Source organism: Dromaius novaehollandiae, chromosome 1 (assembly GCF_036370855.1).
Source record: "Dromaius novaehollandiae isolate bDroNov1 chromosome 1, bDroNov1.hap1, whole genome shotgun sequence".
In the NCBI taxonomy this organism is placed as follows: domain Eukaryota; kingdom Metazoa; phylum Chordata; class Aves; order Casuariiformes; family Dromaiidae; genus Dromaius; species Dromaius novaehollandiae.
In genome coordinates, this window is record NC_088098.1 from 85,456,160 (window position 1) to 85,481,915 (window position 25,756).

Here is a 25,756-nt window from a genome sequence, read left to right on the forward strand (position 1 = left end):
GGGTGGGGGAAGAGGGGTTCTGGCTCTGTTCTAAGGGAGTCACTCTCTTGTCAGACATACTTCTTTTATGGGCTGTCTGATTAAAGGAGGACCAACTGTCTCACTTCTATTTGCATCAGCACTTTCAGCACCTTTGTTGCATTTTCAGCTTATGAATAAGCATTTATTCAGTGCAATCACAGACAGCCTTTGGGAGAAGGCTCCTGAACATGTCTGGGGTTCAACTTTTCCTCCTATTGAGCCTTTTTCTTGCAGTATCTCTTTATTGTCATTAGAGCTCAGGAAGAGTTAGAGTTTTGCCTGCCCCACGTCCAACCACTTGGAGATCACACATCTCTGAGCTCAGAAAAGCCCCTTCAAATATGAGTGACTGTTGAAGACCTCCTTCTTGAGGAGAAACCACTCTCAGATAGGTGATGGTCTCCTTTCTTCCTTCAGAGAGGGGTCTCTCAACTTTCTGGGTTTGTCAGGGAAGATCTTAAAGCTTTAATGATAATTTGCGAGTGAACTCTTTCATCAAATGAATATTTGAGCACTTCATCCTTGACAAAGATGGCTGAAAAGATCAAAAGATCAAAGTGAAAAGATCTTGCTATAAGTGAGATTAAACCATCTGACTATTAATGGAACTGTGATTTAGGTGCTTCAGAGGAAAGGCCTGAGTTTCACATTTTGAGGAATTTTTCTGCATGTAAGAATAAATCTCATTTTCTGCTAATGAATTATAACCATGCCTCTTAAACTTAAAATCAGGTTTCAAAGAAGTTATCCAAATATCCTGTTTGTAACCAAAACCACGTATCAGTTCTCACCAGCTCAGGGGTGAGGGAAGACTGCTGGTAAGGGCAGTCTTGTAGAGCCTTATTATTACATGGTAGCAGCTGAGATCAAATCATTTTTTTTTCCCTTTCCTCCTACATCACCCCAGCTGAGCCTGGGGTTGTGCTCTGTCATTGGCTGAGAGTGGAGCTTCAGTTTTCGGAAGCAGAAACAGGAAGAAGAACAGCACTGAGGAAGACCACAGCAGTGTTGGAGGGGCCACAGGGAGAGAAGAAGCCACAGAGAGAGGAGAAGCCATGTACAAGGAAAAGCTGCAAGGGTAAAAGAAATGCAAACAAAAAAAGCTCAGCTTAAGCTCTGTGTTGTTGTTGCTCCATCCAGAGTGAACTCCTTGTCTTGTCACCCCGAGGGTTTGCTTTATGTCAGTGCAATGTGTTCAGCTTGCCTGGGGGAGGGAGAGTGCATGTGTTGTGCCAGGAGTATCTAAGTAGAAACTCTGGTCCCAAATGTAACTGTGTAGGGCACTTTCCAAGGCTGCGAAGGGCTGCATCACAGTCTGGGTATGTTGGAAAAGTTCGTGCCTGCTCCCCTGAATCTTCGCTGCTCTGAACATAAAATAGTTGTAGGAGCCATAAATCAAAAGATGATGGTAGTAAGAACAGTTGAAGTTGGAGGTGGGGAGGGTTAAGACAGGGAGTTACCTCACCCCAGTGTTGGAGAACAAGAGAATCTGAAAGTCTTTCTGCCCTGCTTATCAGTTTTGAGATCTTGATATGGCTGCTGTTGTACAAAATAAACAGGAAGTTTCAGCCAGACATTTTCTGTCTAAAAGAGAAAAAAATGAATGCAAAATTTAGTAAAGAATTGTATCAGGTCTGCAAACTGTTAACAATGGAGGAGCAATGCAGGATAAAGTTTTGATGCATGTGTAGTCACACATCTCTAGAGATTACCATTGTTACTAACATTGCAATTGTCAGAATTCTAAATAGTGTCTAATAAAAAAGTGCAAAATGTGGCAAGAGGAAGCAAGGAAGATTGCTGCATTTCTAGAATGGTGCTGTTAGCTCAATTCCAAATACAGTTTATTACCCAAAGTTTTAATAAGAGGGATTAATTTTAGAATAAGATATTTTCATAAAATTAGTACATTTTAGAATAGATTAATTACATTCTTGCTTAAGATACCAATGATGGAACAATAGAAAGGTATAAATAACACATTTTTAAAGATATTTGTAAGCAATTGATACATTACTAAAGTTTAGTGCACATTTACATAACAGGTGCATGTTAATGTGAAAGAAAGTAAAACCTAGGAACTAGTCTATTAGCTGTCATCCCTCTGCCATTTTCTCTCCTAACTCTGCTAAACATTTTAGGGTGCAATTCACCTTTCAAATACTTGGTCAGTCTTCGTATTTTTAGTTATTTGGCGTATTTCTCTCCAGCTCTTAATTTCTGAAAGAGTTAAAAGTTCACCTTCATGAGGTTGAGGAACCAAATTTAGAAAGAAAAGTAAAACATTTTAGGACTTATTTTGGATGTGCTGAATCATACTTTTATTTCATATTTATATCAAGGAACCAGCTATTAAGTGATTTTTTTTTGAGTTAGTCTCTATGTGTATGTGAGTTCTGTATATAACAATGCTAAAAAGCAAGGAGGACTGTTTGTTACAGCTGTAATAATAAAAAATGAAAGGGCTTTCATGGCTTTGTGCAGTTTATCTGTAAACACACAACTTGTTTTAAACAAGTTCTTTTCCAGCTTGGGGAGAAAAGGGAACAGCTATTGAGATTCTGTATATATTCTATAGTGTGTGAATGTTTTAAGACATATTTTTAATTTCCTGTCTGTTTTTTTTTTAGAGTTGTTTAACTTTACATTAATCTATTATTTAAAAAATAGTAACAGTTATATCTGTGGCAAATATTTATAAAAATGCAGACCTTTGTGAATATTGCATTAAGCTGATTACACAGTGTATTTCACTTGGCTACACAACTATTTAAGATGGCTGTATCTTGAACATTAGTGTATGGCAAGATTGTCCTAAAGAAATAGCTTTATGTCACTTAAAATGTGCAGAGTATACTCACTTCAATAGATTATCCAGAGTGTATTATTTTATGGTCAAAACGAAGAGGGTGGTTAAAACTAGTTTAACTAAGATGTGAACATTTTTACTTGTCTGCATGTTATAATCAGAATGCAACAACTACAGATACCTTTGAACAAGTCAGGTCTCTGTTATCTATTGTAACTCTATTTTCCGAAAAGGTAAAGATATCTTCCTTCAGAATTAGATGAACTGATTGGGCTTGAGTATCGTGAATTTGATGTATTTTCCTTGGTGACCTTCAGCCGTCACTATATTGCCTGTGGAATATATATGTAGTATACATAAATACATGCATAAACATATATTTACATACGTACATGCATATATATAGTTCCTAATGTTCAACAAAAAGCTTTAAAGAAATTTAAGCTAATAAACACTAGCTTCCAGATAATGTAATAGAAATAATACATCTCTTTGAGCACCTAAGATAAGAAAAAAAAAGTCTGTGATTCACTTTCATGTCTGCTGTTTTTTAAAGACGTACTAAAGAAAATCTGTATCATATAAAAAGTTATTCCTGTATCAGAATGAAACAAACAAAGCTAAATGCTACATTTTCATAAATTCAACAGAAAATCTGATAAAGAAATCTACATGCATATTTTCTGCAGTTTATGTACACAGAGTTTACACTCAGAAAGAAATCAGTTTCTCACTAGTTTCTGTACATGCACATTTTAATGAGTAGGAGGCTGTGATGGGGAAGGAGACGGTAAGGAGACAAAACCTGATAGACTCAGGTAAATGAGTTGTATTTTTACATCAGTAATGAATCCCAGAGAATATGTGACAGTTGCTTCATCTGCAAGACTATTTTGTCCTTAGTTCAGATAACGGGAGGTTTAATTATTGGTGGGTGGAAGGCTATAAGACAATATAGCTGCTTATTACTTCTCTGTTAAGAATCTGTACAGTTGTCTATTAAATTTATTTTCAATTACACTAATACGGAAAAATGAATTTCTAAAATGCATTCTAAAGCACATCTCTATATAAAACAATTGTACAAAGACTACAAAGTGCTAATGATTGAACATATTATTTATGTATAATGGATAATTACTGATAAAAAAGATACATTCTCTCACTACTAACACTGGCAATCTTTGTATGATTACTTAATTGTCAATATTTAGAGGTTTGATCTGGACAGATACGGATCTAATAGATGGACTATTTGTCAGAAAATGTCATTCTTGGGAGCTGCATCATCTTATATAGAATGCTTCTTTATCCTTTTCTCATCTAGAATTGTGCTGATTATGCTAAGCCTCATGAAAATAAGAACAGTGAAAGAACCCAATAAGGACAAACGTTCAGTTTCATAAATTATCAATCATTTTCTTTTTTTTTGTTTGCTTTTCTTTTTATAAAATTCATGACAGTTCCCCAAATCCCTGTATCAAAAATGCTACATAGGAGCCCCGGAAAAATGTCTGACACATAAAAGGAATACAGAAGGATTTCAGAAATACTTGCACTGATGAGGAAGAGGACAGCTATAGATAGGGGTGATTAATTGAAGATTCTGCATGCAGTTGCATGCAAAGGGGAAATCAGTGATTTGGGGTTTGGTTCCTTTACCCTGCCATGGTGCCTACCTCTATATTCTCCTTGCATTGCTTCCTATGTTTTTCCTTTTCCAGTTTTTCTCTCATTTCCTCTATGTTCCCCTTTTTATCTATCCTGGAGAACTACTGAAAACAAAGTTGTAAGCAGTGATTCCTTGGAGTTTCTCTTCTGTTTCAGCATGTATATATCCAAGAAGGCATTTAAGCATCATTTTGACCCCCGTGAGAATCCACATGTTACGTACCTACTATGTGAACTCCAATGGGGTGATAAGGGCCGGCCTTGGATACACTGGGTCAAAAATGGGCGTTCTCATGCTGAAAGGTACTTCCTGCAGAAAGTCTTTAAGATGAGAAGATCCAATAATAATGTCAACTGTTCGATCACCTTGTACTTGTCCTGGAGTCCCTGTGCATACTGCTGCTGTGAAATGCTGTATTTCTTAAAGAAGCACCCATATGTGGACATATGCATATATGTAGCACGGCTTTATTACAAAGGAAATGAAGTCATCCATAACAGTCTGAAGAACCTTGTGAACTCGGCAAATGTCACCATTGCTGTCATGAAAACTGAAGGTAAGGTTTCCTGTCCTTTTTGGGACTGGGAAAGGGTGAAATGGTGAATCTGGTATAATGTTGCTTCTGTGCCCAGTATACCCATCCATCTCCTTTGGGGGCCTAGCCACCACCTTTCAACAAGTGAGATTCACATCCAAAAAATGATGTTCAGATCTTACAGAGGAAGAGGAGCAGGTGTCTTAGCAACCAAACCTGTGTGAAAAATCTCTCTGTTTACAGAAACCATCTTTCTGTCACTCCTGAGGGAATGGGAGACAGGGTGCTTCTCCCTTGCCCTAAAGGATGAAATGCAGCTGCTAGGAAAAAGCTGGCTGAAGGGGCCCTCCGCTGGTGAGAGAGGAAAAAAAAAGATGATGGCATTGTTTCCAAATGCTGTAGAGTTGACAGTACCCATCAGTTGGCCCTGTCCATGGCCAAGCTGTCTCTGTGGTGTGGGCACAAGGCAGGAGAAACAAAGTCTTGTTTCCAGCTTGTCTGGTATCTGAGTTTACTCAGGTCAGTCATCTTGTTTCCATTTTTCCAGACTATATTTACTGTTGGGAAACATTTGCCAATGGAAATGCTGATGGTGATTCCTGGTTTATGGACATTAAATCGCAGATAAGTAATAATGAGTTGAAGCTCGAGCACATCCTTAAGGTTAGTAAACTATGAAAGATGGGGGGAACCACATGAAATGATTTTCATTCTGGGGTTATTGAGCTGGCAAATGCAGAAAAGAAGCTGTTCACATCTAGCTGAAGTTTAAAGACTGCTGAAGCATGCTTTTGAGAAAAGCAATAAACTAAAATCACAAAAACTATCCCATCCCACTGAGTGAGAAACACTGCAGATTTTCCTCTGTCATAGTATAAGCAAAGGCTAAGAGCACAGCTTATCTCCTTCACATTCCAGAGTGGGAAATCCCTTGATTGTCATCCGAAACTCTAGTCTCACCCCAGAAACCCTTCCCCAGGTTCCTTCCTAACCTGCTTCTGATCATGGTTTTCCCTGCTCCAAATTATGCTGCTAAACTACTTTTTGTCAGTATCTGCAATGGTCAGACATCTCCTTCCAGGCACTACCATGCCCTGTATGTGTCATTGAACTCCCTTCCAGATTTGATTCAGCCACTTCCCTGACTGGTCAGAAGGGTACAGTTTCTGCAAGATGAGCAGAGCTGTTCAAAACAGAATGTCTGTTCTGTGGGAAATTCCACTGTTGTTTTTGTTCTATATCAGAACTTGTAAAGGGCAGGAGAGCAAAGAGAGTGTGTACACCAACAATGTTGGGAGTTTGTGCCCCCGGAGATGAGAGACTCTGCTTGAATAAATAGGTGCACATCCTTGGCCTGGGACAGCTGTGTACAGAAAAACCCTAACAAGACTAATATACTTTCTGCAACATTTTGATTTCAACGTATTGCAGTTTTCTGACAAACACTATTTTTAGTGAAACAGAATGAAACATCTATGTCTAAGTAGATCATTGAACATCTGGGAAATCCATTTTATGTGGCATTTTTGGAAAAGAAATATTCTGGGCGGTTACAAGTAGAAAACAGTTCTTCTGCTATGTCCATTTCAAATCACAGCAAGACTAAAGTGTAGCTGTTAAAGGAAATTAATTTCTTATTTTTATTTTCCTCTCAGGATCCTCTATTATACTAAGAGGTTTCACCACAGAATATGGCCAACCACCATCTTTCCACTTTTATGTAGAAGACAGCGATCATAAAATGTTGCTAACATTCCCCGTTTTCTAAAAGCTACCAATATCCTGGACAGACAGCTTGTCAATGGGAATCCTGAGTATACTGGACCATACTAAATGTCCCTGATGAGAAACCCTTGGATGTGGAAATGGAGGCAGGTTGCAGCCAGAAGAGGGACTGTTTCAGGCCCACTGTTCTACTAACATTTTTCTTCCTCTGATGTGGGCTGCTGCTGCAAGGACTGATGGGAAAAGAGTACTGAAAGAGGAGAGCTAATTTAGCACCCGAACCCACTGACTGATTCCTTAGTTCCTCTGAGCAATTTCTTTGTAAACAGGCTATTTCCTTGCCTCTTGTAAATGAATCTCTTCTGGGTGTAGTATGCCTCAGGGTATCAAAAGGAACATCTCTGGAGACTTGCTGTTCTCTGCGCTAGCCTTATCTCCTACCTAAAGCTAAAAAGGAGTAAAAGTAAACCGAGTATCACAAGAAATGCTGCACCAGGGCAGAGAGGATAGTCCAGACACTCTATCCAGCAGTGGTAGGAGATGATGTTTAGGGAGAGCAGACAAGCTTGGCCACTATCTGTGGTTCATTCTGATCCATTCACACTACCTCAATATCCACAATAATTAGAGCAGGGATGTTAGGAAGTACAGCCCTATATCTTCCCTTTAGTGTCTGTTTATGGACCTGTTACCATGAATTTCTTAGATCTCTTTTGATCCTGTCCTGTCATCTGCATCCACAGCTTACTGGGGCAGCAGATTCCAGAAGTTCACAGCTTGTTGCGTAAAGGGATACTTTTCTCTGTTTTAAACTGATCTACTAATAACAATAAATGCCAGTTCTTGCTATACTAATGTCTCACTGTTAATCACTTAAACATGTGTCTGCATTTGAAGACTGTGCTGGCCTGGAGAACTTTCCACTGGCTCAGTGGGAACTGTAACATGTAACTGACGGCTGCACTTCAGCTTAAAAGGGCCACTCAAAAATCCACAGATAATCCATTTAACAGGAGCAATTTCCCCATCTACCAAGTGGTGTGACTGTGGGAATGATGATTACAGGATCCATCGTCATTGCATTTCAGCAGCTCCAATTGGCTGGTAAAAGAAGTAAGAAGATATTTTTTATTTTATCCACAAAACCTTCCTGGAACTGGAATGCTAGATCTGTCCACTGGAAACTCCTTGAAAAGCAAGGCACATTGGGTTGCGCAAAGAACTGGAGGAATTCAGCTGTATCTTTTTTAGTAATCAAGCTGGGTTGTTCGCTCCTCTGTTGAGCATGTACTGTACAGAGGTACAACCCTGCTGTCACTACTGAATGCATGAGAATAGAACCTCTGTTTCCCCTCTTCCTGATGTTAGGCTATTTTTGCAAGACTAGAAGAAATGTTCATGGATTTTTAACTATTTTAGTCATTAAACTCTAACTCTGTGACTGGGTCTGGTTCTTCTCTCATTTTTATTGCTGATCTTTTAACATAGTCAATAGAATTACTCAGTTTTAGACTGGTCTACCCTAAAGAGAACCTGGCTTATGTAAACAGAGAGATGACATCTTGTAACTCACAAAATGGCAGCACTCTTCAACTGAGTCCTGTCTGCTTTGGTAGATATATCACCAGTCTCTGCTGGGCTCTTGAGTGGCAGCTCAGCTTCAACACATAACAGTTCCATTCTGGGCACTCTACTTCTACATGATGTCAGACATTCACATAACAATGTCCCTCCTCAATCTCTACTGCTGAAGGTCTTTATAGCCAGTTGTTGGCAAAAGCTGCCAATCCAATCGGTCCACAATGCTACCACAATGCATCTTTCCAGCAGCTTCAGGTATGGTTCTCCTGTCACTTGTTCATCCATGGTTCATAGTAAGACATATTACACTTAATTCTAGTTTACATTGCCCTGTTGGCCATGGCTTACCACACATGGCCCCTGTATGCATTGCAACCAGCTCTTAGCCAAAGTGAGACCATGGCATTCCTGTGTCACAAGCATACAAAAAACCCAAACCACTATCACAATAAAAGGTGCAAAGGCATTTATTATGGTCTGTACCTGTCAGGTTCCTGAATGCACTAAATGCCTTAATGGCCCTGACCAGCCTTACTGGGAGCGTTCACTCACCTCTTCTCCCCGTGGGCTTCAGATCCCCATTTAAGTTCAGCCCTGGGCCTTTAGTCCCTGCCTAAGCTACAACATAGGTGTGCCTGTCTCCAGCTCTGTCACAGCCATGCCTGTGCTTGGCTATGGATCCTTCCGATCCAGACCCTGACTTGTGGATTAACTTTCTGATTTGACCTCAGACCTGCCTGGGAATCACTGGATTGTATGTGGCCCTGGTTACCATCAAAAGATTTGATTCTCAGCAGAAAATTGACCTCCTGGACTATGGCACTGCTAGCTCTGTCTCTCTTCCTGCAGTGTCCCTGGTGATGCTCAGATCTGTCAGGTGCCAAAGGGGTTGGAGCTGATACTCACTGCCATCATCATCACTGTTAAAAAAAAGTAGTACTGATATGAACAGTAGTAGTGCTGATATAAAGTCCTTCCTACTAGTCACCTATTCGGGGCCTTGCTCAGATAAGGGCTCTGCCCACATGCCGTCATGGCTGGCTGACTTTGAGCTTTGTTGTTTGGAATCAGACTCATAAAACTAACTCACTATGTACTAAGAGGCCAGTTATCTCCTACCTTTCAGTTGCCAAGTATGGAAACTAAATGAGAGTCTCAATAAAGTATCATGATGATGTATAAACCTCAAGTTAGAGGAAGAAAAAGGTGCTGAGAGAGATTAAAAGGCTGTGGATGAGTATTCTTATAGGTCAGTATTTTAAATTCGTATGCATCTAAAGGTGTGTGTTTGTGTATCTACAAGTTTGTATTATCAGAGGGTAGTAGGAATGGGACATAGAGGCCGCCTTCATGGGCAACATCAACTCATCCAACTCAATGGTGGTCAAGGATGTTGAAAAGCCGTGGAAGAGATGTCTTGTAAGGCCAGCCAGAATGTAAAACTTGTCCATTAACAGGCACTGTATTGCTACTAGGTCTGAGGATTTAGCAGTAGTCTCCTCCACCCTTAGAAATCATTACTTGTCTGTGGGCAGTAAGTGTATCCCCTCAGCTGATTGAAGGAGCCACCTACTGAAAGACAAAAAAAAAAAAAAAAAAAAAAATTGAAGAGACCATTCGTTCCAAATGCTAGTTCCACCACACAATTGATTGGTGTAATTTCCCCAAACTATAGGAGCTATCGGGAAACATTTCTCCATACTCCTCCTCCTCCTCCTGATGAATATCCTCTCAGCAACTTTGCTGCCTGCATAGATGTATATTGAATTTAACAACATCCTGGAGGTTAGCGGATCCATACAGCAGGGTACATTGTTTCCCAGAACAGCCCTCTGTCACAGGTCAACATTTAGGAAGGAGCATTACAAGGTTCTTCACACCTGCCTGAAGTTTCAATACACGAAATGTGTAACATCTTAAAGGCATGCCATTTTACTGCTGGTTGCCTACAGAGACCAGGAAAGAGTTTCCCCTCCTTAACAAATTGCTTTTCTTCTGGACTTTGCCATCTTCTCCTGAAGCACTGAGATTGGTCCTTGTAGATGGGATGTGTCAGTTGTTCTGGAAGCAAGAAAATTCAGCTGAGTGGTAATCTTGTCTTTCTAATTTGGTTAGGGTTAAACCAACTTTTTACTGCCTGATTTGGAAGGGATTCCTCGCCTCACATTAAACTCACAGGAACACCTTTTTTTTGGCTTTCCACTATCATGTAGAGAATACTCACCTTCTTAAAGACACCTGGAAACTTTGCCTTGCAATTTCCCTGCTTCTGCTTGTACTCAACAGTTTTTTTTTTCTCTCTCCTTCCCATGGCACTTTATTGGTTTACATCAGGTGCTATTGTTATTGTGCACTACTGCTAGTCAACCCATTTCTTGCAGGTCGAAGTAGGCATCTCAAAGCCTAGCTTACAAGTGCATACATAGAAATATCACAGAGAGAAGGAAGTGGAGAGAATATTGTAATACCAGTGCATTTATGGCATTACAGAGTATTAGACTGATGAACTCAAAAACACATTAGTCAGACATGTTTTACTTGCTTCATGAAGTCTCTGAGTACCTGGGCTGATCCCATTCACTCTTCCTCAGGTATGAAAAAATGGAACCACTAGGGAACAATTTTGTCCTGTGAGGTGGGTGGTGATCTTGCAGCAGAAGAGGCCTTGAAGGCAACTGCTGTGTTGGCACTGCCCTTCCCATTGCTAACCCTAGCCTTCTCCTTCACAGACGGTCCTGTCTGAATCCCTTCTCCCTCTGTACTCCAGCACTCCATACTCACTTGTGTTTGTTCTGTCCTTGCAGAAAACTGACTATTTTTTTGGCAGTAAAATGTTGAGGGCTGGCCTGGGAGAATATGAATAAATCATTCTCCTAAGTTTTAAATCAAAAGTCAGACTTGGCATTGGAAGAGGCAATGGCTTTGCCACTGCCATCAAAGGAAGTGCATATTCCTGGACAATGGCTCACCAGGGATCCACTTCAGCATCTGGCATCAGGCCCTAGAAAAATCATGTCACAAGACCAGAGGAAACTCTAAGTGATAGAGACTGATTCAGCACAGGCATCTCTAGCTAAGCCACACAAAGAATCCTTTTGTAGTCCCTTTGCTCCACAAGCCAGTTTTGGGTATGTCAGTCAGAAGAAAGCTTCCCACTGGCAACTTTCATTATTACACTCATTTTTTGGATGAAATGTGTCAGTCACAGAACAGATAAGGAAGGAAGGTGATGTCCAGTTCATAAACCCAAGCAGATATCTTGGGGAGCTGGACCAGGCTTTTTCCAGCCTATTCTTGTTACATCAGGGAACTAACCTTTCATGACAGTAGCTTCTGCAGATATTTACCAGCTGTCTCAGGTCCTGCTCTCAGGGTGCCCATGTGAGTACAGAGGTCTGCTCAGCTGTGAAGTTTCATAAATACCTGGATGCTCCTCCCTGCCCCCCCCCCCCCCAAGCTGTCTGCTGTTGCAGCTGTCCTGGATGCTGTGCAACTTGTTTAGAGAGTCCACCCAATACATGACCACAGCTGTAGACATGTCCTCACACACACCTGGGGTCTTCCTTACTTAAATGTGTATGAATGGGTGAGTGGCCCTTGGAACTCCACAGAGCATTCCCATGAAAGGAAATGACAGTTACCATCACTGCCTGCTGGAGATCCATAAAACCACAAGCTTTTGCAGATAAAGTCTTCTCTTTCCTGTTGAGGCTGTGTAAGGAACTGATCCAGTCTCTGCTGATGTTGAGTAGACTATTTTATTCCTGCTGAAATTTAATCGGAATATGTATATTTCATAATTCCTCATCTTAAAGTGCTAAGAACTATGGAAAAGCTCCCTTAGTATCTTAATTCTAAAGAAATTAACTCAATTTCCTTCAGTAAAATGAGCTGGAGAGTTCTTATATTCTTAATTTTTGTCATATATGGGCTTCTACAAAAGAAAAAACTCACTTTGATCACCTTGGCCAAAGTTCTCTGGCCTATGCCTTTATGATTTCCCTGGCAATTACCACTTTAGTGATCTCTCTGTCTGGCAATTCCCCTTTTTTAGATATGTTGCTATTTGTACAGTTTTAGTTCTGCTTTCCACTAACACATTTGTATAGTTGCAGGTCATTGTTGGCCCCTTGCATGAATACCCTTATATAAACAATGCTCTCCTGTCCTTTACTGTCTTCTTACTGAGAAAGGAATGTCTCAATGACATATTCCCCAAGAAAGAACTGGCCATTCCTTTCATCAGGAGTGACTGGATATCTCTTTTCTCAGATTACAGTTACTGAAAAAATTTTTGCATACCAACATGGAGAAGGTGATTATTGGCCCTGGACATTCTCTTCATAAATCATTTTGAACTGGATAGAGCTCTGTCATATCCTTTTGGTTAGTAGGCAACTTGAAAAAAAGTTTGAGAGCAAAAAATAATGCAAAATCCTAAGAAAATGAGATTTGGGGGATCCTGGCAATGGTGTTACCAGGAACTATTGTAGGAGAAATAGGCATAGGCTTAGTGCTGCATGAAAGGAGGGCCAAGTGGGTGAGAGATTGGCAAGAATTATGCTGCTACATTGTGCCTTTGTGGCCAGGAGAAGAGAAGAGATTCAGCAGCATTCACAGTTTTATACTAAGAAAAGGGTAAATTATTTCAACTCTTGAAATGGATAAGCTTCAAGCATGTTAGCCTGCAGCTTACTGGAGTTATTTGATCCTGACAGCTCATTCAGCTGAGTAAACATTATTCAAGCACACACTCTTTTTGCCCATCAGGACAGGGCCACTGATTTCAATGAGCTTCTAAGCAAATTCACAAGCCCAGCTGGGGGGATTCAGTTTCAGGATCTGAACTTATGCATAAGATTATCATTTGACTGAGATCTGTGTTCTTTAATAGCTGTTTCATGCAATCGATACAACTGCAGAAGTTATTTGTATGGTCTGATGTCCCACTGTACATGAAAGAGATGATGATCCACTGAACAGCAGAGAAGATCAGGACTGGAGTTAAATACTTGGCTCAGCCGTCCTTTGTGGGGCGAGACAGTTCTTGCTTGAACTGCTCCCTATATGTAGAAGGGGGACGAGCAGAGTGGACAACAGAAGCTAGAGGAAGGGAAGCACAGAACTACATAATACAAATTGAAACTTAACATCCAGAAGGAGGAAAGCTCACCTATTTGTAGAATGCTATAAAAGTCTTGTTTCATTTCTGACTGAGGAAAAGTTAAGCATTAGAACTCCTTTCAGTTCCACGCACTCCCAAGTTTACATAGCTCTTTTAATGCCTCAGGACCTGACATTTCTAATCCTAACTGTCTGAATAAGAAGTCCAATTAACAGGATATGCACCCAGTCACATTATCCAGTCAATCAGCTAATCTGACAAAGTAGTCAATGTAATGAAGCTGTTCAGGAGAGAATTCCCCTCAGCTTTGAGTCTTTCTGAGTATCCTAATGTCTGAGATTAAATAATATAGCAGACCACTGACCACCAAATTCATAGCATGTCTTGCTATATGCTTGTGAGTGCATGCAAACCACAGCAGAGACAGCTCTCACTCTTGTTCCCTAGGCAACATGACCAGCTGAATTTGGCCTTCGGGTCTTGGTTTCAAACAGCCAGCTCACAAATGACCTGTCCCTCCTTGTGTTCCTGGCAACCTCATTGATTACCGCAGAGTCGTGCTGGCTGGATTACTCACGCTGAAAGTTAAGCACCTGCTCAACTGCTTTGCTGTTTCAGCAAAACTCAAGCTAGGCCTAAAATGAAGGGGGATAGGGCTCAGTTATCAGTAGCTCTGACTAACCAGCAACTCCCCACAAAATGAATGGGAAGGTCTATGTGCTCAATGCTTGTGAACACCCAGCCCCATTGTATTAACTGTACTGAGAGGCTGGGCTCCCCAGGACAGAAAGACATTAAAAAATTGGAGAGAGTCTAGAGGAAAGCCACTAAGATTGTCAGGGGGCTGGAGCACTTGCTGTACAAGGAGAGGCTGACAGAACTGGGTTTGTTCAGCCTGGAGTAGACTAAGTGGGATCTAGTTGTAGTTCCCCACTACCCAGTCTCTTCTCAAAGTTGCACAGATGGAAAACAAGAGGCAACAGGCACAAGCTTCAACAGGGGAAATTCCAATTGGTCAGAAGGAAAAAACTCTCTCTCTGAGAGAGGTGCTGTGCTGGAACAGGTGCCCAGAGACTGTCAGGTCTCCATCTCTGGAGATATTCAGCGCTTTCTTGGAAAAATGCCCTGAGCAACCTGACCTAGCTTTGGAGTTAGCCATGCTGCGAGCAGGTTGTTGAACTAGAAACTTATAGAGGTCTTTTCTAACCCAAATAATTCTATCTTTCTATAGGATCTAGTTCCACTTCCCCTGGATTCAGCTATGCATTTTTCCACCTTTGAAGTACTTCTATTTCTGAATGATCTGTCTTTCTAGGAGGGATTTATACTGCACTGTAAATGCTGGGGTGTTACACTGTTGTCTGGAAAGCTGTGTCCCAAGAGAGGTTCTCTGATGTGCTGAAGGTGGATAAAAGTGATCTCTTGGAAAAGATGCTGTATTTTCAAAATCTGGACAATGCTGAAGAGACAACCTTAACCTTCTAGCATATATTTTTTAATGTTCTTATTTCTCTCTTCTGTCTAGGGGGGTCCTCCATTGCTGGCAAGCTTTGAATGCCCACAAGCATCAGCAGCATACTTTCAAGTTCACTTTATGCATCACAGTTATTTACAATACTGGAAAAGCCAAACCCTGGCAGTCATTCCTATTACAGCCTTGAACTATGAGTTTCATACTGCAACCGAAAGAGTCACATATCACTTGCTGGTCATTGCTAAGTATTGGGCAAAGCAGAAGGAACATGCAAGAAAAACTGCCAGGAAGTTCTGATGGTGCAGCCAGGCAGCAAGGACACTGGGCTCTGGTTCTTTAGAAGGCCTCCCAAAAGTCAGATCTGCTGATGCTGCAAACAGATTCTGTGAATACTATCTTGAGAGGCCAGCAAGTAATATTTTTCATGCCCTGATCCATTCCAAAGACTTCATCAGAACAAAGCATTATTTGTTCAGAATTTCCTAGGAAGATCACTTTTATGGCTAAATGTGTATGTTTCAAAAAATACTTTATGCTATTATGTTACTATTACTTTATGTTACTATTATATTCCTGTTTTTATTTTATATTAATACTAAATGATACAGCTATATTATTGAGGTTAATACTGCTGCATTTTAAGGTTTTATTCTGACTGTTTTTTCTAACCACATGGAAAGAACAGAATAAAGGGAAAATGTCAACTCTGTGAAAACTTTGCTTTTCTTGCTCAGTTCCTGCTATTAGTTTCAAGGGTGCACATCCTTCCCTTGTAATTCCATACTCTGGAGTCCCAGCTGTTCCTTGCAACCTGGGATAATATTGGCAGAACTATCTAAAAAAAAAAAAAAAAAAAAAAAAAAAAAATAAAAAGAAAAAAAAAAAAAAAAAAAAAAAAAAGAGAGATCTATACGTATATCTATTCTCAACAGGCAGAAGGCAAAAAGAAGATACAGGTGTGCTTAGCATAGCTACAGTTTTCAGTTTGCACTGGAAATTGTACAAAACATCTGAATGTTGGAAGCCACGTTGGGAGCTTAAAGTGTCATGACTCCCAGCCTCTCCAAGCAGGTGGCTCAGTGTGTGATCCCACCAGGCTACCAGAGAATGTGCTGTTGCTGGCGCTATAGGAGTTGCAATGTGACAGACAAAAGTAATTGTCTGAAGAGTAACGCAGAGACTAGTGGATGGCATGTCTATGTCTTGTGATTGATTAATGCTTATAGCATCCTTTGACCATGCCAAGGTCTCCAAATGTATAGCAGACAATTAAGAGAGCCAGAAATGTTGCAGGCTGAGGAAGCAGCTTCAGGCCCAGCTGTCTTAGGCAGTGTCTGAAGTTGAGAGCAGCTGTCTGAGAAGTGTTTCCTGCACTAAGCCAAACAAAATTGCTCCAAGTAGTTATTCCTATCTACAGCATGACTGAAGTTTTCTCCTGCACTGTCCAGGTCCTGAGACCGGATGTCACATGCTCTCTCTCTGGCTATCCTAGTGCTACCTGTTTGGTTCCTTAGTGAGAAACTAAATCACTCATTTAACATATAGTTGAGTAAGCTAAAGTCTGTAACCACTCAGCAGCATAAAGCTGTACTTCTAAGTTACTGGTCTGCTGTGTCATATGGCAACTGGCTTGGAGCCTCATCAACATATATATCTTCAAATATCTCCATTTGTGTCTGACTTTGAAACTTCATTATGCTAGAGAAGTTAGCTGAGCCACTTGGGAGAATCTAAAAAGCTGAGCCATTTGGTAGAATCTAAAAACCACAATGGTGTAAAATGATGAAACTATCTGTATCATCCACAGCTGTCACAAAATGGAAATCTTTTACTAAGTAACTTCAAGAAAATCTGCAAGATGTGGAGACTCATCCATGCCTCTTGCTGTAATTATTCAAGCATCACAGGTCTCCCTCAGAGCCTCGCATAGCACAGAAGGGGCTTTTCCCATAGCAATGTGAGAATTACTTAAGCATTACTATTTCATAAGAAGCAATCTAAAAATGGTGGCAGTTGTGGCTGTGTTTCTGTACCTCAGGATAAACATACAGTCAGAATTTGACCTTGGAAAGGTTGGAGCTCAGTGTACTTAAAACTCCAAGTCTCTGGAGGAAGATGGCAAGTTGGATGGTTCAGGTTTTTGCAGTAGGATGATGACATTGCTTGGGGATGAAATGAGACTTGAATAATTAGGAGCGGAAGGTAGGCTGATGGGAGAGAACTGGCTTGAGAAGACCTAAGAGAGAGATAAGGGGCCTTCTATAAGTAGCTCTAGGTGAAGGGGTAGTCTAGAAGGTGGGGCTGTGTCAGCTGCGTTGTCCTACACAGGAAAGGACCCGTAGTCCAATAAGGTCTTTCCCCACATTGCCTCCAACCCTACAACAGAAACATGGTGACCAATTAACTGCTTTTTCCTGCAGTGTTGTCTGAGGGTCCACTGTGAATCCTACAGCTTTGCTCCTGGCAGTCCAAGACCCACATCACTGGAGCTACTGTCATGAAATAGCTTTCCTGAAGGAAAGATAGGGAATAGTGCCTTTGCCGTGGGACAGAGAGATTATTTCTAGCACACTGAAATGTGCCCTATTCTCCCTGTGAACTTCAGCTAAAGCTCAGCTGTTCAGCCCCAGACCAGAGAGCCTTGAATGAGTTTGGGATGGTGACTGAGGGAAAGGAGCTGGAGTCAGGCAATGCAGCAGAACAACACAGGATGAAATGATTAGTGAAGGAGGAAGAAAATGAGAGGCCAGAGGGAAGGAAATGCATTTGTAACACTGTACTCCTTGCGTTTCATTCAAAATGGGTGTCTGCAGCATTATCCAGTGTGGCTCCTCCAGAGAGCTGGTGCAGTAGGTAAAATTCTCTTCAGGCTGTGAGGAATGCTTCTGGGATTAATAATAGTAGGTCAGCACTGGTAAGAATGTGAGGCAGGTATGCAACCTAATGATTTTTGGACACACATCCTGGAAGCAGTTGGGTCTGCTCCTGTTCCCTCATTTCTCAGTCAGAGCGATATTGGATAGTGTCTATTGACTTCCTGGACATTTTCAGGGAGCAGTGGGTTCTGCACATGGATGTGCCACTGTATGTCCCCTTCCAGCTCCCTTTATTTACATTTTTGACTCATAGACTCTCATCCCCAAAACAAATGTTTTCATTTGTTGTCCCCTGTAATTATCTGCTTTTCCACCCAATCTCTTGTTTGTTTGTCCCTCCTTCTCAGAGGGGCTAATCAGTCTTGTTAGAAGTCTCAAAGGGAAAAATGAGTAACAACTGTTGCTGGAAAGTGAACTACTAGGGAAGAGAAAGAACAGGGTGAGAAGTTGGAATACTTCTTGGCTGACACGCTCCAAGGCTCCAGCTCTTCCTAGGCCAAATGTGGTTTCTGAGTGTTCACTAGCCCTTTCTAAAGCATATGCAGCTGTGCTCCTGTTCTAGGAGAAAAAATGAAGACAAACCTTGCAGCCAATTAAAAGCAGAGAGGGCATTTTGTGGAAGATATAACAACTGCAGCTGTAATGTGATCAGAGTCCTGCTGCCATGCCTCAGTACAAGTGACATTAACCTGGGCTGGAGAAGTGAGGCAGAGATGTACTTATTTGCTCAGCAGTGATCCTAGTCCGTTAGGCAAGAACTTTACAGTGGTGATGGCCCCATATTGTGTAGGACTGTCACTAAGGGAGCAAGAAGACACATGACGAAGGCAGAAACAGTGAAGAGGGCAGCATGAGAGATAGTGTCATACACAAAGTGTGGCCTGGACTTCCAAGTGAGCACTGTCACAGTTTGGAGCCCAGCCTCTCAGAATCACAGTTGGCTGGGGATAGTCCGTCACCATGGGTCAGCTCAGGTTGTGATGAGCCAGAGCTTTCTGGCATCCCCATCCATGTGATGAGTTACAGTTCTGCCACTGCTGGCAGTATTTCTGTGCACTACCAAGTCATTCAGCTGTACAGAAGTGCCTGTATTAATTGCGGTACGTGGCCAGTTTTTTAATGAATTAGCCAGAGTGCACAATCCTTTATGAAAGGCTCAGCACTTTCTGCTGATGGAAGACAAACGGTCTCTGGTCCAATTAGAAGCCTGCTAGTTCAAAGTAAGTCCAGTAATATTTTTTACACAAATTTTAGCTGCCAGAGTGAACTTGCAATCTGTTGCATCATTGCTGTGTTCTTACTGGGATGTTAGGGCCCCAAAGTGAGCTTACCACACTACTAGCCCATGGATGTAACCACAGAAGGGAGTTGGTTTCACCTCACCTTCTTCTATACCTTTGGACAGGTAAAAGCATTTTCTACCTTGTAGTGTAGACTGGATCTTAATTGTGATTAGTAACAAGATAAAAGCATGGAGACATCAATGTCCTTTCTGCTTGGGAACTTGGTTGCCACCTGCATTTGCTGAGGTGAGGAGAGAGTCCTCTTGTAGGCAGGAAGATTACTTCTCTGAAGCTAGTATTAATCCCATACCTTCAAAAGTTAGAACAGTCCTTCAGCTACTGTGCTTAGTAGTAACAATGGCAACTACAACAACAATGGTATTTTATCTATCACTTAGGAGGGTTTAGAAGCCTCAGAGGAAACCTGCCTATCCCAAAAGTGTGCAAGAGACTAAAAAGCCAAAAGCAGCCTTCAAAATCCCTGCCATGCTGTGGTTCCTGCCCTTCCTCTCTGACTTCTGATCTTGCAGCAACCTCCTTTCCCCTTCCCCTTCACAGGCTCTGCTTATCCCTGCCGATGTTGTCATAACAAATACTGTCCCATGACAGAAAAAGAAACATTTGTTTTGTGAACCAAATTTGATTTCCATCACCACGATTACTTAGTACATACATGATTAAATCATGAACTTTTTTGCCTGTAGAAACACCAAAGGGTGAGCACTAGTGAGGGGATAAAAAACTATTTGAATTAAAGATTAATGTTGGCTATGCAATAGCCAGTTGGTAGGCATCTAGGCTAAAACCCTGAAAAGGATGAGTAACAGGGGATTGGATTCCATGACCCTGAAGCCCCTTTCTATCCTAGTTTCCATGAACCGGCATGGAAGAGAGGGAGAGAGATGAAGCAGGAGAGACACACACTTTGAACTCCCCCTTGTATTTGTAAGGATCTGGAATGTGTCTTTGCATTGTTTAGTGATAATCTGTTTCTTATTACTGCGATGTGATGTCCAAGGACGCTGCGTGCTGACCTGAAGTAATACTGTGTGCAGCTGTGGGAATGATGCAAGTGTCCTGCTCTTAAATGGGCATGTTTTAGGAGTTGTTAAGAGCTAGACTCCAGGAGCCATTTACAGCAAGTTACAATATCCCTCCAGCTGGCATGCTCATAAATGGTACCATGCATTCCCATGCACCAGGAGATGGCAGTCATGTCCAGTTTTACACACTGTGCCAAAATGCCCCATCCCCCATTTCTCTTTTCATTATCCTGTTGATTCTCCTTCATTATCAAAGACCTATCTTTTATCTCTTTGGAGAGCTGGAGCTTTCTCAGGGGGTACTGTGGCTGCATCTGAGCCACTAAAGTGATAAAAGCAAATGTCTGTTGTCATAGGGCTGTGGATGTGTCGCAAGGGCCCAAATGGCAAAAGGTCATTCAGGTAACTGCATAGAAACACAGGCTCATGTTCAGCAACAATAACTTCCCCAGTGTGTAGGTAGGCTGGATAACTCTCCAGCAGCACTGTGGGCCTCATGAAGGTGTGCTTACAGTAATGCGATACATAACCTGACCATGGAAAAAGCACCCCAAACTACTCATCCAGTTATAGGGGCAGTTTTCTGAAGGGCAGGCCTAGCAAGAGCTCATGTTTGCACTAGACTTGCTGAGCAATCTTTTGGGTGCTATCACTAATTGTACCTGTAGTAAAGATGAGGGTAACAAGAGAACACAGAGATGGACACTTGCACAGAAAACAAAGTTTGGGGTAGCAGTTGTATGATTATTCAGATGCAGCTTGTGCCTCGTTCGTCACTGCAAGCCATGAGATATTAGACCAAGTGATACTGGGGTTTTGGGCTAGCATTATAGGCCCCCTGCTCTAGGTGTTTCCCACAGTCTCTGGAGGAAACATCTTCCCAGAATTCACAAATATGGCTGCTGTTTCCCACAGCTCAGGCAACAAGGCCCAAGACACATTCCCTGGAGTTCCCTTGAGGGGTCAGCTTTTTCCTGGATATGGCAGATGCTTAGAGCACCTGAAGGCCTTGACTCCTCCTGGAAGCTCTGGCAAGCTCTGTTAACAAGGTCTATTGGTTGCCCCTGATCGGAGGGTGTTGGGGCCTTTGTTCCAGCTGACCCATGATTAGGGAGGGTCAAGAACCCTTTTAGCCAGTGCTAGGATGAGGTCTATGTAAGAGCTGGGGCTAGAGGAGAGCTAACAGCTATGGCAGTTTGTGTGGTGAAAAAAAAAAAAAAAAAAAAAAAAAAAAAAAAAAGAAAAAGGCATTCTTGGCTTAAACCAGTACCCATGTCCTCAGGTATGGTTGTGACCTGCTACAAGGCATGTTCCCCAGCAGCTGTTGGAGCAGCTGTCCCTGCCAAAGCCCTTGGGGGCTCTGACCTGGACAGAGCTTCAGATGGAGGATGCAGCTCTGCAGGTCTTGGACTGCAAGGAGTCTCTCCCTGAGACTGGGGCAGATGGTCACATTTTCTGCAAGAGGTGTGCTGTTGTTGAAGAGCTGTGTTGCTGAGTAAAGGAGTTGTGGGAGGAAGTCAGCAGACTGTGCAGCATCAGAGAGGATGAGAGAGAGAGATAGACAGGATGTTCTTGGAGGCCGTACAGCTTCAAGAGCCCCAACCCCCAATGGCAGTGGAGACACAGGTGGAGTCTACGCCTAGTGGGATGGTAGGTAGAAATCTAAGGAAGATGGAGGCTGGAAGCTGGTGACTTCTCATACCAGGAGGAAGGCTCTTGCTCCACTAGAAGGCTTGCAGCTATGGAACATGTTCACTGCCTTCAAAGCTGAGGAGGAGCTGGGTATGCTTTCAGATGAAGCATCTGGGCCGACGGACCCTGAGGCACACAGTAGTACCAAGAAGAAGCAGCAAGCAATAGCAAGCAATAGCAGTGGGTGACTCCCTGCTACAGTCAATAGAGGCACCCATCTACCAACCTGATGTGTCATCTAGGGAAGATTTCTGCTTGCTGGGGGCTTGGATCTGGGATGTTGTGGAGAGACTGCTGGGGCTTGTCTGGCTCTCTGACTCTTACCCCCTGCTCTTCTTCCATGTGGGCACCAATGATACTGCTAAGGGCAATAAGTATCAAACATGACTATGTAGCTCTGGAGGAGAAGTCAGGGGTATGGGAGTCCAGGTCATTTTCTCATCAGTCATGCTGGTGAGGGGGAAGGGTGTGAGGAGGAGTGAATGGATACTGTGAGTCAACAATTGATTGTGCAGCTGGTGTTAGCAACAGTGGTTTCTATGACTATGGGACCCTATTCAAGGATTATTGTCTGCTTGGGAGAGATGGGATCCACCTCAATGAGCAGGGCAAAAGTATCTTTCCCAAGAGGCTGGATGACCTGGTAAAGAGAACTTTAGACTAGGAATAGTATGGGGAGAGAGTTATAGGGAACACACAATCAATAGAACGGGGCTTAATTGGGATTGCCTCAAGCATTTGCACGTAGGCAAGGTAGTGCCTACAAGACAGCATTATGCGGAAACCACTCTCACCTTTCAGGAAATCAGCATGCTTGAGTGCCTCTCTGAAGTGCCTGTACACTAGTGCATGCAGCATGGGGACTAAACAGGAGGAATCAGAGATGCGTGTACAGTTGCAGAGCTATGATCCTGCTGGGATCATGGTCATGCGGTGGTATAACTCATGTGACTGGAATGCTGCAATGGATGGATAAAGGCTCTTTAGGAAGGAGGGGCCAGGAAGGTGTGTGTGGGGGGAACTTGCCCTTTATGTGAGAGCAGTTGCAATGCATGGAGCTCTGCCTAGAGGGGTTGATGAGCCAACTGAGAGTTTATGGATAAGGACTAAGAGGCAGAGCAATATGAGTGATACTGTGAGTGTTAGCTACAGGCTGCCTGATCAAGAAGTAGATGAGGCCTTCTACAGACAGCTAGAAGTAGCCTCATGTTTGCAGGCCCTGGCCCTCATGGGAGACTTGAACCACACCGATATCTGCTGGAGGGACAACACAGCAGGGCACAAGCAATCCAGGAGGTTCCTGGAGAGCATTGATGACAACTTCCTGATACAGGTGATAGAGGAGCCAATGAGAAGTGCTCTGGTGGATCTCGTACTTACAAACAAGGAAGGGCTGGTTGGAGATGTAAAGGTTGGGGGCAGTCTTGGCTGCAGTGACCATGAGATGGTGGAACTCAGGATCTTGAGAGGAGGGAGCAGGGCAAAAAGCAGGATCACAACCCTGGACTTGAGGAGAGCAACCTTTGGTCTCTTCAGGGACCTACTTGGAAGAGTCCCATGGGATAGGGCCCTAGAAGGAAAAGGGATCCAAGAAAACTAGTTGATATTCAAAGATCACCTCCTCCAAGTTCAAGAATGGTCCATCCTATTGAGCACAGGAAGTGGAACAAAGGTGGCAGGAGTCCTGCATGGATGAATAGGTAGTTCCAGGCAAAACTCAAACAGAAGAAGGAAGTGTACAGGAGGTGGAATCAGGGACAGGTAAACTGGGAGGAACGTAGAGACTTCATCTGAGCATGTAGTGATGGGTCTAGGAAAGCCAAAGCCTGTCTGGAGGTTAACCTGGTGAGGGATGTCAAGAATAACAAGGAGGGCTTCTGTAAGTACATAAGCAGAATGAAGACTGGGGGAAATGTGAGCCCACTGCTGAATGGGGCAGGGGTGACAAAGGACACAAAAGACTGAGGTATTGAATACCTTCTTTGCCTCAGTCTTTACTGATAAGACTGATCTTCAGCAATTCCAGGCCACAGACACCAGGGGGGGAAATCTAGAGAAAGGAAGACTGCCTTGGTGGATGAAGATCAGGTTAGGGATCACTTAAGCCAACTGGACATAAAGAAGTCCACGGGTCCTGATGGGATGCACCCACGAGTGCTGAGGGAACTGGTCAATGACAGTGTAAGGACACTCTCAATCATCTTTGAAAGGTCACGGTGACTGGGAAAGGTGCCTGGGGATTGGAAGAAAGCAAATGTGACTCCAATCTTCAAAAAGGGCAGGAAGAAGGATCCAGGAAACTACAAGCTGGACAGCCTCATAAATCCCTGGGAAGGTGGTGGAGCAGCTAATCCTGGATACCATTTCCAAGCACATGAAGGACAAGTAGGTAATCAAGAGTAGTCAGCATGGATTCACAAAGGGGAAATCATGCTTCACCAATCTGAGAGCCTTCTATGCTGGAATGACTAGCTGGGTAGATGAGGGGAGAGCAGTGGATGTTGTCTACCTTGACTTTGGTAAGGCTTTTGACACTGTCTCCCATAACATCTTCATAGGCAAGCTGAGGAAGTATGGGCTAGATGAGCAGACAGTGAGGTAGAAGTTGGCTGAACAGCAGAGCTCAGAGGGCTGTGATCAGTGGTGCAAACTCTAGCTGGAGGCCAGTAACAAGCAGTGTCCCCCAGGGGTCAATATTGGGTCCAGTTCTGTTCAACTTATTCATCAATGACCTGGATGAAGGGACAGAGTGATACAAAACCGAGAGGAGTGGCTGATACACCAGAGGGTTGTGCTGCCATTGAGATGGACCTCGACAGACTGTAGTGTAGGGAACGGCGATCGGAAGATCTCGCGATGGCACGGAAAGAGGAAGGAAGAGGAAGGATATGACGTAGAGATAGCAGTATGCTTGTAGGTATATAAGCGAATGCATACGTACAATAAACGCCATTTGTAGCATCCTCATATTGGTGTCAGTGCTCATTGGTCCGAAGGCAGGGGGAGCCTCCGTGCCGTCTCAGGCGAACGGGAGATTGTCGCATCAGAAGGCGACAAGTGGTGACCCCGACGTGATAGCTGAGACGGCGGACCGCAGGCGGTCGAGAGGATCCGGATCATGGACGCGGTAGTTAAGGCTGTACGCGTGGATGCCCGGGAATGGGGGCTCTCTATGAGAGCGGCTGCAGTTGCGAACTGCGTCGGGCGGCTCCTGAAAGATGGAGCGATAGTTAGACCAGGGGACATTTTTTCCCCTTCTAACTGGGAGAAATGCACTCGAGCGCTTGCTCAGAGAGCTATGGCCACTAAGAAGGCCGCAGAGCTTAAGACGTGGGGAGACATAACGATCATTTTACAAAGGACTAGGGAGGAGCTTGAGACCTGGCAGGCTGCCCGCGCGGCGCTGCACATGTCCGCGGAAATGGCGACACAGACAGCAGCGAACGCAGAGGAGCGAATGGAGGCGATAGAGTGAGAGACGATAGTAGGGGATGAAGTGAGAACGGAGAGTGTGGAAACAGACATAAAGGAGGAGGCGGTTTATCAAGAACCAGAGCGGGGAGAGGGGGAGGCAGAAACTCCAGAGGCTTACCCAATAACGCCCTCTTCTCCGCCACCGCCGCGGTATCCGTGGAAAGAGATGAGGACGATGGAAGGGGGAGAACTAGGAGAACCAGGAGACCTTTGTGGAGACCGAGATATGAAAAAGCCAGTGGCGGGTAGAGGAAAAGAAAGCAAGGTGAAAGTGGAGGAGGCAGAAGAAAAGGAAAGACCGATTATAGTGGATGATCCCCGAGACTGGCTACCGGGGGGGCATGATTCGGGTGCAGTGGGAGGACGAAAGAAGAGAAGAAGCAGGGGAAAGACCGAGGGTGCCGCACCCGGGAAAAGATGGCGCTGGCCGAGAGAGGAGTGGGCGT

The 25,756-nt window shown here is 43.2% G+C and overlaps 1 protein-coding gene and 1 long non-coding RNA gene across 2 annotated transcripts; one reads left to right on the forward strand and one right to left on the reverse strand.

The window, feature by feature from the left end:
• The first annotated feature begins 961 nt into the window (after positions 1–961).
• LOC112993833 (C->U-editing enzyme APOBEC-1-like) lies at positions 962–8,208 on the forward strand. Its single transcript, XM_026117792.2, has 4 exons — positions 962–1,099; positions 4,658–5,058; positions 5,585–5,700; positions 6,693–8,208. Exons 1-4 carry the CDS (start codon positions 1,077–1,079, stop codon positions 6,708–6,710), a joined length of 558 nt encoding a protein of 185 aa, XP_025973577.1. The 5' UTR covers positions 962–1,076; the 3' UTR covers positions 6,711–8,208.
• Positions 1,849–25,756, reverse strand: LOC135329564 (uncharacterized). Its single transcript, XR_010391080.1, has 3 exons — positions 25,429–25,756; positions 24,778–25,047; positions 1,849–3,162 (listed from the first exon to the last, which is right to left on the reverse strand). It is a non-coding gene; the product is annotated as an uncharacterized LOC135329564 (long non-coding RNA).